This window comes from Gymnogyps californianus, chromosome Z (assembly GCF_018139145.2).
Source record: "Gymnogyps californianus isolate 813 chromosome Z, ASM1813914v2, whole genome shotgun sequence".
Taxonomy (NCBI): Eukaryota; Metazoa; Chordata; class Aves; order Accipitriformes; family Cathartidae; genus Gymnogyps; species Gymnogyps californianus.
The window spans coordinates 31,555,526-31,570,617 of record NC_059500.1 but is presented as its reverse complement, the minus strand read 5'-3'; the positions used below and the strand labels follow the sequence as shown (position 1 = coordinate 31,570,617).

General features: G+C 41.8%; 2 protein-coding genes across 5 annotated transcripts in view; one reads left to right on the top strand and one right to left on the bottom strand.

The window, feature by feature from the left end:
• ABCA1 (ATP binding cassette subfamily A member 1) overlaps positions 1 to 3,758 on the top strand; it is a 96,760-nt gene extending 93,002 nt beyond the window's left edge. For all 3 annotated transcript variants that reach the window (XM_050913743.1, XM_050913744.1, XM_050913742.1), the window contains 2 exons: positions 79 to 322; positions 521 to 3,758. In XM_050913743.1, the coding sequence (XP_050769700.1) occupies positions 79 to 322; positions 521 to 661 (385 nt within the window). In that variant the 3' untranslated portion in view covers positions 662 to 3,758. The remainder of the gene's footprint in view (positions 1 to 78; positions 323 to 520) is intronic.
• Positions 3,759 to 5,020: 1,262 nt separating this feature from the next.
• On the bottom strand, positions 5,021 to 12,317 carry NIPSNAP3A (nipsnap homolog 3A). Of its 2 annotated transcripts, XM_050913113.1 has the most exons (6): positions 12,255 to 12,317; positions 10,778 to 10,985; positions 8,700 to 8,861; positions 6,982 to 7,131; positions 6,508 to 6,594; positions 5,021 to 6,397 (listed from the first exon to the last, which is right to left on the bottom strand). In XM_050913113.1, exons 2-6 carry the CDS (start codon positions 10,899 to 10,901, stop codon positions 6,321 to 6,323), a joined length of 600 nt encoding a protein of 199 aa, XP_050769070.1. In that variant the 5' UTR covers positions 10,902 to 10,985; positions 12,255 to 12,317; the 3' UTR covers positions 5,021 to 6,320. The 2 variants fall into 2 exon arrangements, with proteins under 2 accessions (XP_050769070.1, XP_050769069.1); XM_050913112.1 differs by lacking the exons at positions 6,508 to 6,594; positions 12,255 to 12,317 and having other exon boundaries at positions 10,778 to 10,973.
• Between the last annotated feature and the right edge of the window lie 2,775 nt (positions 12,318 to 15,092).

The window sequence follows — 15,092 nt, the reverse complement described above, 5'->3', positions numbered from 1 at the left end:
TGGGAAATGCTGCTGGATTTTAAGCCGCGCTTGTATTTCAAAGGCACTTAACTCCTGTGCTGGCCCTCTTGTTTACAGGTTTGGAGATGGTTACACCATAGTGGTGAGAATTGCAGGGGCAAACCCAGACCTGAAGCCTGTTGAGGAGTTCTTTGGGCATGCCTTCCCTGGAAGTGTCCTGAAGGAAAAGCATCGGAATATGCTGCAGTACCAGCTTCCCTCTTCACCATCCTCCCTGGCCAGAATATTCAGTATTCTCTCCCAGAACAAAAAGAGACTCCACATAGAAGACTACTCCGTTTCTCAGACCACACTTGACCAAGTAAGTTTTTAGCAACTGTCTGCCAAAAGCCTCTTTGTGCAGAGGTAGGAATAAATCCACCAATTTACTGGACCTAACTTTTAAGGGCATTTCAGCGAGTACTGAATCCCAGGACTAGTTCAGGAAGCCCAGTGTATAAAATGCCCTGAATTAATGAAAAGCCAGGGTGATGTGTGACATGGCCTTTTTTTCTTGTAGGTATTTGTAAATTTTGCTAAGGACCAAAGCGACGATGACCACACTAAGGACCTGTCATTGCACAAAAACCAGACTGTGGTTGACATTGCAATCCTTAATTCCTTCCTGCAAGATGAGAAGGTAAAAGAAAGTTGTGTGTGAGCCAATTTCAGCAAAGAAATGATGAGCAGAATGCGAACTTCCTTTTCCTGGGATAGGATACTCCCAAAGAAGAAGCTAGAGGAAGAGAAACTGGACACTCTACTGATAACCATTCAATGCAATGCAATTCAATGCAATGAAAACAAAATTCCTTTACAGGGGCAGTGCCTCATGGAGTCGTCTTGTACTGTTCTCAAGTGAAAGACTTGAACTTAGCTCATTACAGTATAACTCTGAAGCTGTGGTAAAGCACCCACCAGATGCTGTGGGCTTTCAACCATACTGTATCTTGTCCTGTACAGTATGTTTTTACTAGGGTTGCAAAAATAGTTCATTGAGGAATCATGGCCAGTGGTTATTTATAGATATTTTAGACATGCATGTTTTAGTCTTTAAAACATTCATGTCATGAGTGGGAATTTCCTGGTGCTACATCCATTGCTGGCAATGAATGCACCAAGACAGTCAGTGGCAAGAAAAGTCACCACCAGTGTTGTAGCCTTAGCTTGTGAAAACTTACCCGACCAGCTGCTTTTCCTAGACTGGTGTAGGTCAGTTGGTGACAAATTTGGGGCCACTGTGCAGATGGGATGGCAAGAGACAGGCCATCATATCCATACATCTCCATCAGTAAGTAGTGATATGCAGAACTGTGAACTCTGCAAATGCACAGGATTGTCCCACCAGCATCGCAACCAGTAACGTACTCTGACTAGGTTTTTGTGTAGTTAAGTACTCTCCTGCTCCTTTGAGGTACTGCAGCAGCTGCATGAACACCTAGTAGGAGGAAGTGGGTGAGAAGCAGACCTAGGGTTTGGACCACAGCAGCAAAGTCCGTAGTTGTACAAGCTGCTAATGCCAAGAGCAAATTCTAAATCATGAGATGTCACTCAGATATGTAATATCTGCTCTTTAACCCCTGCTTTGCACCAGAAAGGTACCCATCATCTGAAGTTATTGCTTAGCACAAGCATGTTGCCATTTCTGGCTTTGCCAGATAAAACTAGAAATGAGATGTAGATTTTTTTTAAACAGTATTATTTATGACTTTAGGTAGGTAGCATAATTAGGGATTGAAAGTGCTTTCAGTTGATCTTTGTAGCCACAGTATTTCTTTACATTATGCCTGCAATGCTATGCTCTCATTCTATCCATTCAGCGATAGCTACATTCATGATCTGACCAAGTTCCAGACTCTAGCAATCAGCCACTATCTGCAATTACTGCAAGTTGTTCACCTAAAATTTTCCCATTTGGAAACTGATATAACATTAGATTAATGTGTAAGTTTCTGCTTCTGTTGTGCAGTGTAGTTTCAGTCATTAGGTGATCCCTAACTGGATAATACACCCTTATTATACATGTGACAAACTGCTTCAGTAAAAATCCCCTTGAAGAACAAGATAGTTCAAAATTTTTAAAGTTTTACAAAGCCAGAATAATATTAGAGGGGATATTATATAGTAAGAACAACCAATTCTTGTTCACATTGTACAACAGTCATGGGAGAGTATGCTTTCATTAATACACTTATGGGCCCCTCCGTCTTGCTTTTATATTCAGAAATAAGTTCAGTAATGGGGTTTGAACCCAAGTGCAGTTCCTGGGCTATTCCTGTATGTCATGCCTGCGCCTTAAATACCCGTACAGGTTCTGCACTAGTTCTTGATGCTACTCCGCCATGAATCAATCATGCACCATTTTCTTCTGTGAATGCCCATAGCAGCCCAACAAACAGTGAAGAGGCTGGCATGAGCCTGAAGAAGGTTGATTACATATTTCCAGGTATACTTGGTAACACTGACCAATTCAGCATTTTTAAAACACAGTTAAATATTTAGCACAAGTTCCCAGTCCCTGCTGTATCCTGCCTTGGGATAAAGTAAGAGCTTACTACATGCTCTGCTGAAGTGCCTTTTTCATACTTTTTTTTTTTTTTAAATCTGTATAATACATTGCTAAGGGGATTGAGAAAGGAGTGTAATGGGGATTGGTATACCTCACTTAAAACATGCTTTGTTATTACCTTTATGGCATCGTCACCCTATGGGGATGAGTTACAGGGTGATGAAATACACCAGACTTCCAGGTGCAGAAAAATTACTAAACAGCTGAGCTACAGCCATGACTTCTCTTTAACAGGCTGCAGCTATGTTACGGTATCATTGAAACAAGTAGCATGTATTGAAGGCTTACCACTGCTAAAAATCACTATTACAAATCAGCATTAAGTCACCGAAGTGAAGGGCTTAAGTTTTGCACTGCACCGAAGTAGTGCAGGTAGCACTGAAACGAGTTCTAGGAGGATTCAGATTTGGTTCTGAAAGGGCTGTCACTTGCTCTTTGTAACTGCTCATGTAAATGATGAATTTAGCAGAAAACAACAGTTACACCATAATAATCTTAGCCCACCAAAAAGAGATTCTTGATTCCAATTGCCCTGTGACTGTCATGCTCATACAGAGTCTGCTATCTATCTGTGACAAAATGTTACAGTAAACATGGATATTTAATCGAACTATTTCACAGCTCTGATCTGTCTTGTTTGTACTGTACAGACAGCATAATGCAACTCTCACATGAAGATTTGTCATGGAATAAGTTCAGACAGCCATTTTAAGTGTGTGTTGGGGGGGGAAAAAAATCACTCGAGTCACATATAGTATATGAACCACTCTTGATAATGAAACTGCACTGAGGTGTTAACTTATTTTAAACTTTATTACTATTGACATGTTGCATCCCTCTTTGTAGTACATTTGTATTTCAGTAAGGAGTTCTTGTATTTTCCCCATGGTTAAACTACCACTTTGTGCTTCTCCTTCCCTCCTGAATTATAGCTGGTCCTTCATTCCAAGCACTTTATGCTATCTGTAATGGGATCTATTTTTGCACTGGAATATCTGTTAACTTTGCAAAAATCTAGAGAGATTTCACAACTGAAATTTCTAAGTTAAATACTTAAATGGACATTTTCATTAAAAGCAAAAAAAAAGTATATATATTTGTATTTGCTAATAACTGTTATGTGAAGTATTAAAAGGCACTCTAATTGCCTTGTATTAAGTAAAAAATAAAGCTGTTATGGCACCATTGGTCTTCCAAGTGTCATTTTTGCATATGTTCTTTTGAGGAGTGGTTAGCAGCTCTTGTTTTGCCTGGTTTTGTTTTGTTGTGAACTTTGATGCATAATGTACAAGCAAGTTCCAGTATGTCTACAAATTAGCATGGGGCACATACTGTTTTCAGGCAAGTGAGGTGGTACAAGATTTGAAAGGCAAGTGCTACTTCAGGCTTCTAAAGTTAGTAAATAAAGATCTCCAGCAAGTCCCGAAAAAAGTGATCGGTGTAAGTGTCAAATCCAACTGCACAGCATAACAAACTTATCTGGATGTTTAAATCCCAAGTCAGGTACCTGCCTCTGAATATTTCCATTACAGAGATGCGGCAAGTTGCAACTATTGATAATTGTTCCTCCTCTTTGCTAAAAATACCCTATACCTGTTTTCATTGACAAAGCAAAATGTTACGTTTGAGTATAAAGACTCTGAAATACCCTAAATGTAGCTAATCCTTAGCTAGTATCAAATTAAAAGAAGATCATTCAAGTTAATACTAGGTTGATTTTGAACAGCAGTTTACAAATGGAAGTAGAATAATGGTCTGATTGCTCAAAGGAAAACTGATGTTAAAATTTTGCCTGCTACTGCCTGTAGTCCTACCAGTTAACTTCCAGAATCCAACCAATTCTTCCAGTTACACTCATCAGGAAAAGTCATCCTGAGATAAGAAGCCAATTAAATTTCTTGGGTCTTCTGTTTTAATCTAGTGTCCAGCTGGTGCTTTGGGTAATGTGCTTGATTTATCAACATCTTGTCAGAAAACAACAAACTTTGGAATAAAGCATACCTCTAACATCTTGAGTATTCTTTACTGTCAATGCTGGTGACAAGGAAAATAGTTTTACTAAAAAAAACTATACTTTTTTTAGTATACTTCTCTATTTTTTTATTCCAGTAAACAATAAAACTTAATTTTTGCGTTCATGTGAGGAAAAAAAATGTCCTATTAATTCCCTGTCCCATTTTTCAGCCCATGTTTTTGTTACTAAAAGTCCTCCTTTGAGTTAGCTGCCATAAGGCAACATTCTGAATCAACTTGGTAGTGATGGTTTATCAGCCATTTATACCTTAAAAAGTTGATTTGTAAAATATGACAGTGGTCTCTGAAGTAGTGCTTGTTCCACCCTGAGAATGCTAAAGATGGCTTTGTTAGGGGGAGGAGAGTATGAAGATGTGGGTATAGGATCTGGGACCTGTTATACTCCCTTAACTACTGCAGCTGGATCCCATCCACCCACCTTGGACATAACTGTAATTGCCTACAGCTGGTTTTTTAGTGCTTTCCATGAGATCTTAATGCACTTTACAGAAGCAATAATCATCATTAGGCAGACTGCACGAAAATACTTCAGTAGAGAAGTGAAATCAATTGCTCATTGCAGGTCAGTGATTAACCCGTGGAAAAGCCTCCTGAGTGCTCTGCCAGTTAGTGACCTTTAAATTGCAGAAGAGGGTGCTCTGTACCACTGTACGCAAAATACAAGTTTGACTTCTCATCCCATGTGCCCTCTGCCCTGCTGCTATTCACTCTAGCTTACTGGTTCTAAAACAACTATTACCAAGACTGTTGTTGACCAAAATGCAACACCTGCAAAATGCTGTACTTGGAGAATGGGGTTTGTCATTTCACAGTTTAAAAAGAGTAAGAGCTTGAGCTGTAAACACTAAAAATTCATGCTTTGTACACATTTATTTGGCTTTTAACAGTCTGGCAAAAAGTATTTCAAGGATTGTAAGCACGTGTAGATCAGCTGAGTTTGACTACACAGTTGAACAAGAAGGGCTAATCAACTTCAGCACCCTAAACAAATATTAAAATCCCTATGGCAAACCATTATGTGCGTAATCCACAGTTTTGAGGAAGTGTTTACTGAACAAAAAAGGAAAGGGCTGAAGTGAACTGTAACAAGATAGTGAATAAATGGTTGTCTCGTGGCAGAGTGCATCGAGACACGCTACCTGACCAGCTCCACTGCAGCACCTCCTAGGTGCAATTCTAGCCACACTGATGTTTTACATTACTCAGAATTAATACAAAGCATCCCAATGAGAAGTCCGATTAAAACGTAACTGGGTAACAGATATGTAGGGACATTCCTTCTTCAACCAGTATGCAATAGCCAAGATGTGATAATTATAAGAGTCACCAAAGTACATTATCAAAATGATACCAGCCCTGAGCTGTAACGTTGGAAAAGAGCACTTAACTTACTAGGGTTGATAAGTGATCTAGCTATGCAGAAAAGTATTAAGAACGGAGGGGTTAAAATAAAAAATAGTTGAAATGTGGTTCATGCTGTAAGTGAGTTCTTTTTCCTGGGGATGTAGGAACATCAACATAAACTTCTGTTCAGCAATTGCTATCAGTCTGCAAAATTTTACTGATTTACATTGCTAGTGATCAGCATTTTGCATCCATTTATTGTAAACTGAAGAAGAGCTCAGTTCATGAGGGTATGATGATCCATGTGATGGCACTTGCTGACAGCACTTCCATCTCGTCCTTTCTGCCATCAGTTACATCCTTTAGAAGAAGGTTACTTCAGTGGCGAGCACTGCAGAGGAATCAGGAGCACATTTTGCTGGGACTCCAAGAATCTGACACTATCCCGCACTGAAATTAAATGCAAATTTAATTAAGACAGTAATCCAATGAGATATAATACTTTTCTCAGCATGCATGCAGGTAACACTAGTGAGTTCTCTGGATCCATCATCTCTTACCAGCTGCTACCACTCTGGCATCTTCATGGGCACTGTGCCTTCCCGCTGCCCGGTGATCTGGGCTCTCGTTCCACCAGATCACGTGGACTGAGAAAGTACAAATAAAGTCAGCAGAATACTGTTATGCTGCAATACCACATGTACTGTAAATCCAAGCAGTCTGCCTTCACCTGTTAGATGCCTTGCAGTTAGCAGAAACAATTCTCCAGGCAAGTAAGTGGTGGGACAATCCTTTGCTGAGCCTTTAAAAGGTTTGACTCTCTAACATCAGTTCTGAGAGTCTTTTAAGAGAGCAGCACCTGGCTTAAGCCTATAACTCAATACACAAAGCTGGGTTCAAGGACTGTTTACAGGACTTTGGTGATCCACACCAACACTTTCATCAAGCCGGCCAATCCTGACTCAGGACAAGGGCTTGCCCCTCTCCCTCCACCCCTTCCCGTGCCAAAGTCTCTATCAGAAATTGAGTAGTACCTGTGTTAAGTAATCCATACTCTGTGTGGAAAACACCTATCAGCTTGGTGTAGCCTGTGTTGATGTGAGCGTTGATTGCAGCTCGAAATGCTTCACCCCACAATGCTGGCCCACCAGGCTTCATCTGGAAAGTAACCCATTCATATACTCCTGGAAGAAAAGGCAAAGATGACCTCAAGGAAGGCAATACAAATTAATATCCCAGTTCTCAAACAGTGTGTCAGGGCCATGACGTATTTATTGTGAAACTAGTACTGCAATTCCCTGCCATTTGGGGTCAGCAGGACATGAAACTTTTATGCCCCTTTATCCCAGCATGCACAGCTGGGATATCTCACAGCTTCCAGGGGCTCACAAGAGCACAGGCAAGCGGCTTGCTAACTGGAGCTAGTTCAAATGTAAATATAAGTACGGGGACCCTGAGGAACAGAAGGCGTCACACAAAGCCCAACTTAGCAATTTTCAGTGCTGCCTGGAAATTTGGGGAGATTCAGACTACTTTGCAGAAATCACAAACACTCATACGTGTTTGTGGGATTTGGATGGCTGATTGAACAATGCAACGTGGCCTTTTCTAAGACTGGCGATGTTTTCTGGCATTGAAGTCGTTATAAACCCCTTTGACTCCACATTATAAAACCCTTTGACTCCTGGCAATTGGTCACAGCAAGATCTGCAGGCATAACCAACAGACCAGGACTAGCTTAGCATCTCTGCTCTGCCAAACAATCTCCCTTGTTTGTAGACAAATGGCATGATTTGCTGAAAAACTCCAGTCCTGCTACAAGACACGTTATTCATCTCCTTTCTGTTCAGGTAGTTACCGTAGATCACGATTGCTGACACTTTAATAGAAAGCTAGACACTTGCCATATGACAATGTATGTCTGGTCTCATTCTCCAGCAATGGGCTGGAGATAAACCAAAATGGGAACGAAGTGTTTGAAAAGTCAGCTCTCCAGTTTTAAGAGAAAACTGGACTGCTTTCAAATTCAATTGTAACAGCATAAAATTCAAAATCACAGGGAAATAAAGAACAAAGATTGCTGTATGTGTGCACATGCTGAGGGCTAAAGCAAGGCCTGTTTGATGTCACTCCAGGCAACAAAGTCTGCAAATGTGCACAAATCAGGGAACAGTCAATACTATTAATACCTCATTTCCTACAGAGAGAATTAAAATACATAAGGCCAGGATGTCTATGCCTAACCTGTGATTGTTACAAAGTATGCTTGACTTGCATGTACCTTTAAAAAGTAGGGTTTTTTTGTTTTTCTTAAAAATCTTATGTGAAAGAAGCAGTAACATCAAAGCAAATTGATAAAAGAGAAAAACCTCTGTGAAAGAGAACAATGATTGTCTTTAGTGTCTCCAGGAAATGCCCTCTCACTGATGGATGGACAAAGCAAGTCCGGGATGACTGCTCTGACCACTACTACGGAGTTGCCATTTTGCATATTCATTTAGGCAATTCACACACCTCTTTACAACCTTAATGATCAGGGCTCTAGTCAGTTATTGATGTAAGTTAGCGTAAAATCCTTAAAAACTTTGTTCCTCATCTGTGTTATGTCACCTTTTTCACATGGGTGTACATACACGCACTTGTTACATAAAGCATTATAAAACCACGTAATACCTGGTTTAAACTTTAAGCCATTTTTTGTGAGTCCATCAGCATCAGTAACTTTAATCAGCAAAAGAGAAGATAAGCTCACCCCCTTCTTTTGGAGGCTTCCCAAGTTGACACCAGGGTACCAGATAAGCAACCTCATTGTGCTGCTTTTCTATCAAGGAGAGAGCTGGGGAGATGAATTTTCCCTGCCAGTCTTTGTCATTGGCTAGTGCATGCCGGACTGCTGTTCTGTGGGCAAAATTATCTGTAAGAAAGGAAAAAAAAAACATGAAAAAATGCACTTAATGTCACATCAGACTCAATCAAAATGTATAATTATACAAGGAGGCAAGCTGCACTTACATAAGTTTGAAATTGATATTTTTAAACGGTGTATTAGCTTGAAGCAGATGTGGTAAGTTTCCTTTAAATTCTGCAAAAATCTTTGCTTTAGCTCTCAGATTTCAATGGTTTCAAGCCAAACCAAATTTTCCAAGAAAATTTATAAAAAAGTTAAAATACGTTAAGCTATGTTACTGTTAAGAAAGATTCATGGGACTACTGGATGTGGCAACAGTTACCAAGGATAAGGAGATTTGGAGAAAGTACAGTGGATAAGGAAGTGAAGTGGAAAAGAAAACTCAGAAGGAATATCAGCCTACCAAGAGAAAATTAAGAAAAATATGAGTTTATATAAAATGACATTAAAATTACAAGTGTAGAAGTAATGTTTGTTTGTTCAGCTACATAAAAATTTATTAAAAACCTTTTCTTCTTTTCTTAATTAAAAACAAATCCACTGAATTAAGAGTGTCTGAATTTCAACTGGTTAGGCTGCAGTGGCATCTCAAGCAGTATGTTTATGCAGACAGCTTTCAATAATACAAGAGAAAAATCCAGCATCTGAGAATGGGAAGAACCTTGAGAACTATCAGTATCTTGGGACTAAGAGAAAAATACACCAATTATTTTTAACTACTAAAAAGATAGAAGCAGGGGTCTGCTGAATCAAGGAGAAAGGATGTTGTACCTTACACATGTAAACACCATTAGGAAACAGATAAAAATTATAGGTTTTTCCTTAGTTTTGCATTTTAAAAGTTTCTCACAGATTATTAAACATGGAGTATTTTTTTTAGAGAAAGAAACATTAGACAAGGCTAAAAAGTTCTGAGAAGCAGGACAATTTATTAACCATAGATGCACGTAAACTCACAATATTCCTGTCGACAGATGGCTGGTCCCTTCACCCCTCCAGGACACAAGGGGTGACTCTTTATTCTGAACAGGTACTGTGAACATGCTGGATTTCAACGAGCAGACTGAGGACTTCAGAAATAAAATTCTCTGCCTCAGCATACAGATGTACCCTGGACTGCAGCAGGTATAACAAAGAAATGATACTGGTGTGCCTTCCCACCTCTCCATAACCCAAGTATCAAGTTCCCTTGGGTTCCACAAAGCGCACAGCCAGCACACCTAGTTTCTTGCATAATTGTAGCTTTTCTTGGCTCACCAGCACCTTCCAGGTCAGCACCGACTCCAACAACACAAAAAGTTGATTATACTGCAAGAAGCCTGTTTCTACCAAGGCTGAAGCAGCAACGAAACGCTTCGTGCGCTTGCGAAGTCGGAGCTGGTGGAGTGGCTTCCCACCTCAGCACAGTTAAGCTACAGAAGGAGCTTAAGCATGCAAACTGCGTGCTCATTGTTTTAGGGGTTACACTGAACTACAATTTGAGAACAATTATACATGCATATAAACATACACAGACTGCATATAGATTGTCTGCACTTAATGTATTATCTTATTAAGGAGGTCTCAACCTTTTTTCCATTAATTTTCAAATTCTGAAGACATTTGAGGTTCAGGAACTGGCCCTAAGTTAAAAATATTTACCATGAACAAAGCAATCTGCAGCAGTTCCTCAATGATACCTGTTTTGAGCAGGGATCGCTGTTTAAGAACAGTTGTAACTCTGTCACCCCCACATGTCAAAATTGTTCTCACAGGCTCTGCAGTGTTCTTTTCAGTAATCAGTACAGGAACAAATTTTTTTTGGACACTTTCTTACAGTAGGAGCAACAAAGAAAAGCCGGGTAAGCATTCTCCTCGCCTTCTTGCCTAGGAGACAGGGAGCACAGAGAGAGCAGAGCAGTGCAAAGGGATGCTGAGCGTACCGTACTTCCAAACGTGGAACACCTTATTCATCGCTCCCAGCTCCGCAGACCAGAATCCCACCAGCTCTGAGTGAGCTGTGCGAAGGTGAAAGTACTTGTTGACCATTTCCACAAACTCCTTCATCTTCGATGGCTTAATATCGTATGTGCGAATTTCATAGAAAATGCTATTATTTTGTCTGGGCCCTGTAGCAAGGGACGCGAGTACCTGAGAGAAAATATTAAGAAAAACAACTAAAACTAATTCTCAAGCAAGAAAACTGTCTTCTGTCTAATTTCTAGACTTTAAAACAGTGAGATGCTATAGATGGATTTTTTTACTGGGGGCTGGGAGACGGAGTACCTCGTGCTCTCCACTACAAAAGTATCTATCTTGTGACTTTTTTCTTTGGAAATAGTTCCCATGTGCATTATTTGCTGCAACTCCTTTCAGCAGTGCAACAGACCATGACGTGTCTTTTATTTGTCGCACTCAATTATTTAATTACTAGCTCATAACAAAGCAGGATTTTCCTTTTCTCATACCCGTTCCTCAAGAGGCCAGCAGCAGGATTCAAAAAGTCAAAGCAATAAAAAGAGAGTCGGCTAAACACATTATTCAAAGGCGAGGCTGCCGATGCCACCAAAGCAGAGGCAACATCAACATCTGGCTGCGTTGCCCTTACCTGATCAACTCACACTACTGCAATGTTTTCCGATTACAAACTTATATCCGTATTAGCAAATTACATATTGTTGGCAAAAGAAAGAAAAAGACACCAACGCTTGGGAAAAGACTGATTCCTTCCCGCACAAGATTGCTAAAGCCTGCATCCCTGCCCTTCACTGGCTGCTTCCCAAAGGCTGGTCAAGAACAGTTTTTCTATTCATATAACATAAACCCCTTCAGAATTCCCAGAATATGCTTACTTTTGCAACTGCCTCAATAACCTGGAACATGCTACTCGCCTCTCAAATAAAACTAGAAAAATTAAGGCCAAACCACATCTTTGGCCTTCGCTCGTATTTGCACAGAGGTGGCTGCAGGACCGATTTTGGACATGTCTGATTTCACGAACATCAGCAGGCATGCGCACCGTACAGCTCAAGCCACAAAAAAGAGATGGCCAAGACCAAAGGTCTTGCTTCCTAATGACTCCTAAGAGGCCCGTTAAAGAGGATGTCGCGACAACGACAGCCCCTGCCCTGGCAGGCAGCGCCCGCCCAGCCCCGGCGGCAAGAGCCACGGGCGGGACCGGCGGCCACCGCCCGCTCCCAGCGCCGGCCCAAACCCCGCCTCTGCTGGCCCAAGCCACGCCCCCGTCGCACCAAACCACGCCCCCCCGGCCCCGCAAGCACCGGACCCCGCTCACCCAAACCACGCCCCCGCAGACCCAAACCCCACCCCCTCACCGCCCCCGCCCCCGCTGCTCGCACCACCAGCCCCGGTCCCTGCCGCCGCCGGTCTCGGCTCCCCCCGCACCGCCCCGGCCGTTACCTGAGGGCGGGCCCGGGCCCGGGCCAGGCGGGCAGCGGCGGCGAGGGGCCGGCGGAGCGCCCCGGGGGCAGCATGGCGAGCGGCAGGCCGGGCGGAAGGCAAACGGAGCGGTCCGCCGTCGGTTGCGTGGGAGGGCGGGCGGACGGCCGGCCGGCCCTTGGGCGGGGCGGGGCGGCCCCTCCCTTGGCGGGGCGGCCGTTGGGCGGCCGTTGAGCAGCGGTTGGGCTGCTGGCACGTCGCTGGTGCGGCTATTGGGCTTGTGCAGCCGCTGCGCTGCGTGGGTCAGCAGCGAACTGAACCGCGGCGAAGGGTGTTTGATTCCTGGTTTTTATTCCGCTGGGAGGAAGGCATGGATGGATGGATGGATGGATGGATGATGGGTGCACGGCTGAGAAGACATGCTCGTTCAAGTTACCAGGCTTCAGTGCCTGACGTGGTATCTCTGCCTGCATGCCGGAATACAATAAAAAAGTATCCCGATTGCCTGGGGAGAACTGGGACTCTTTGTCCCCCACAGGTTGCCCTGGGGTAACTCAGTAAATTACCTGCCCTCCAGCATTTGCAGGATCAAACTTCCAATTGTACGGATACAAATCCTCCACCCGCAGTCCTCCGACAGAAAGCCCTGTGGCTTTTTTCTATAGTGTTCTTTTGGGTAAATCCAAGCTTTGTGCTAGGGGTGTACAGTGCCAAGCACTGTCGCCCCATTACAGCTGCATGCCCAACTGCGTAGTTCTTGCTACCACACGGTTACCTAGGGGTGGGATTTTGTGATAGCTGAGACTGTATACCTTTGCAGAATTAAATATTGGCCAGAACAAATGTGAACATAAAATCTCCACTGGTGTCAGTGCATCCGGTGTTTTACCCATGGGAGACAAATCAGCTCCTAGCAAAGGGTGGTTTATGGAAGACTACTTAAATTAACAAGGCAGTATCTTTCATGATTCTTCTTAACAGGGGCAGCACATTCCTTCCTCCACCCCAGGGAATTGATTCTGAGGGCTTCCACATGGAATTAAGGTGAGAGAGAAATGATGGATTCGTGCCTATGGAGCTTTCATGCTTTTTCTCACAATTACGGACAATTTTTCTATTTGTTTAAGACAAGCCCAGGAAGAAAGATTGTCTAAACTAAAATAAGATAGAAAAAGTAGTTCTAACAAACACATTAAAAGAGTGGTGTGGAAAGAATGAAGCATCTGCACTGCATATATGTTATATGTTCATTTGCAAGTGGTATTCTTGGTTACATTTTTTATATCAGAAGAACTGAGCATGATACATGCTAAAGTGTTTTTGCAATATGGCATGAATAATGCCAATAGTTTCTACAGCAGAAGCACACATGAAATGTGATTACTGATGCAGTTATTCCCAGTTTAAGATTGGTTTAACGTGGGTTTTTTTTTCACTTATGAACAACTTGTATTTCAGCTGAAGGCAGGGAATGAGATGGCAAACTCTGAAATATTTAAGGTTCTCCTCCGTTTATCTTATTATATGGATGGAGCAATGTTGTTCATAGCCATGTTGTGCTGGAATATTCCTTCACATTTTTAAAAGCTTTTATTTTTATTGTTTGAACTTTTCCTGTGTTTGCTTTCTCATCAGGAATGATCACACAAGCCAGGATTTGAATTGAGTAGTCATAAAAAGCAGGTTTTGTTCTTGCTAACCTGAATAGTCAAGAAGAAGCTTTGATTTTATATTTCTTTTGTGTAGTCAGGGAATAGAAAGGTGAACATGATTTTCATATTTGAGCAAAACAGTTCAACACCATGCAGAGCTAAAATGTACAACAAACTGCACTGGAACTCAGTGAAGGCCTGAAATGATTCCCTGAAACAATTCAGCAAATGATTTTATACAGCAAGTAAATTTGAGAAAACTGCTTATGAGTGCAGCTAAGGAAATTCTTCAAGAAGTCCAGGGGTATATCCTTCTTTCCACATGGATGTGGCAGAGCCAGTGGTGAAGTGAGAGGATTGTACTTCCAACTCTTGCCTGCCACTCGCAGGTCTGTCTACCAATACACAGACATGAATTTCACAACTCGCAGATGGTATTGGACATCTGGGAATGACAGTGTTGATCTTGTAGAAGAAATAATAGTGGATAGTATCTGTTACAAATGCTTTTTGATGGGAAATTTTAATTTTGGTACTGAAATGATTAATCAAATGAAATTTTCAATTTATGTAGCTGTGACTGCCAGAGCTGCCTGAGTTGAAATCGTTTCTTAAAAACTTTTGTTACTGATGGAAGCCAAAGCTCCATGGAGGCAAAATGCAAGAAGGCGATTTGTGTGTGTTAGTGCATTTATGTGTTGTACTCCCTGCATGCAACATTGTCATCCATTTTCATTTTCCCATGGAACAGGAAACACTTTTAATCTGATCTGTCTGGGACTTGTGAATGTGGGTGAGCACTGGATAGGATTTTTTTATTTCCTTTGTACTCTAAGTGGAGATTGTGATAATGAAAGAAAGGTAAACATCTATACCAAAAGACTTAATGCTTTCAAAGGCAGCTTAAACTTCATTTGTGATGTTTGCTTAAACACAGAGAAAGTGACTCAGAGTTTTGGAAGATGAGAAAGCACAGTATCTGCTCCTTTGCTAGGGGCGATGTTCCCATTTGTGAATCACAGCTTTCAGTTTCCTATTGCATGAAGGATAAAACAAGGAAATTTCCTTCTATTTCTCCATAAATTCTTCAGCTTAAATTCCTTCCTCAGAAAGGCAATTTTCAAAAGCATAGGAGGGTCTAACTCACCACCCATTTTCAATGGCAGTAGGGTTCCCATTACATAGTGCAGTGCCATTGGTAGGCTTG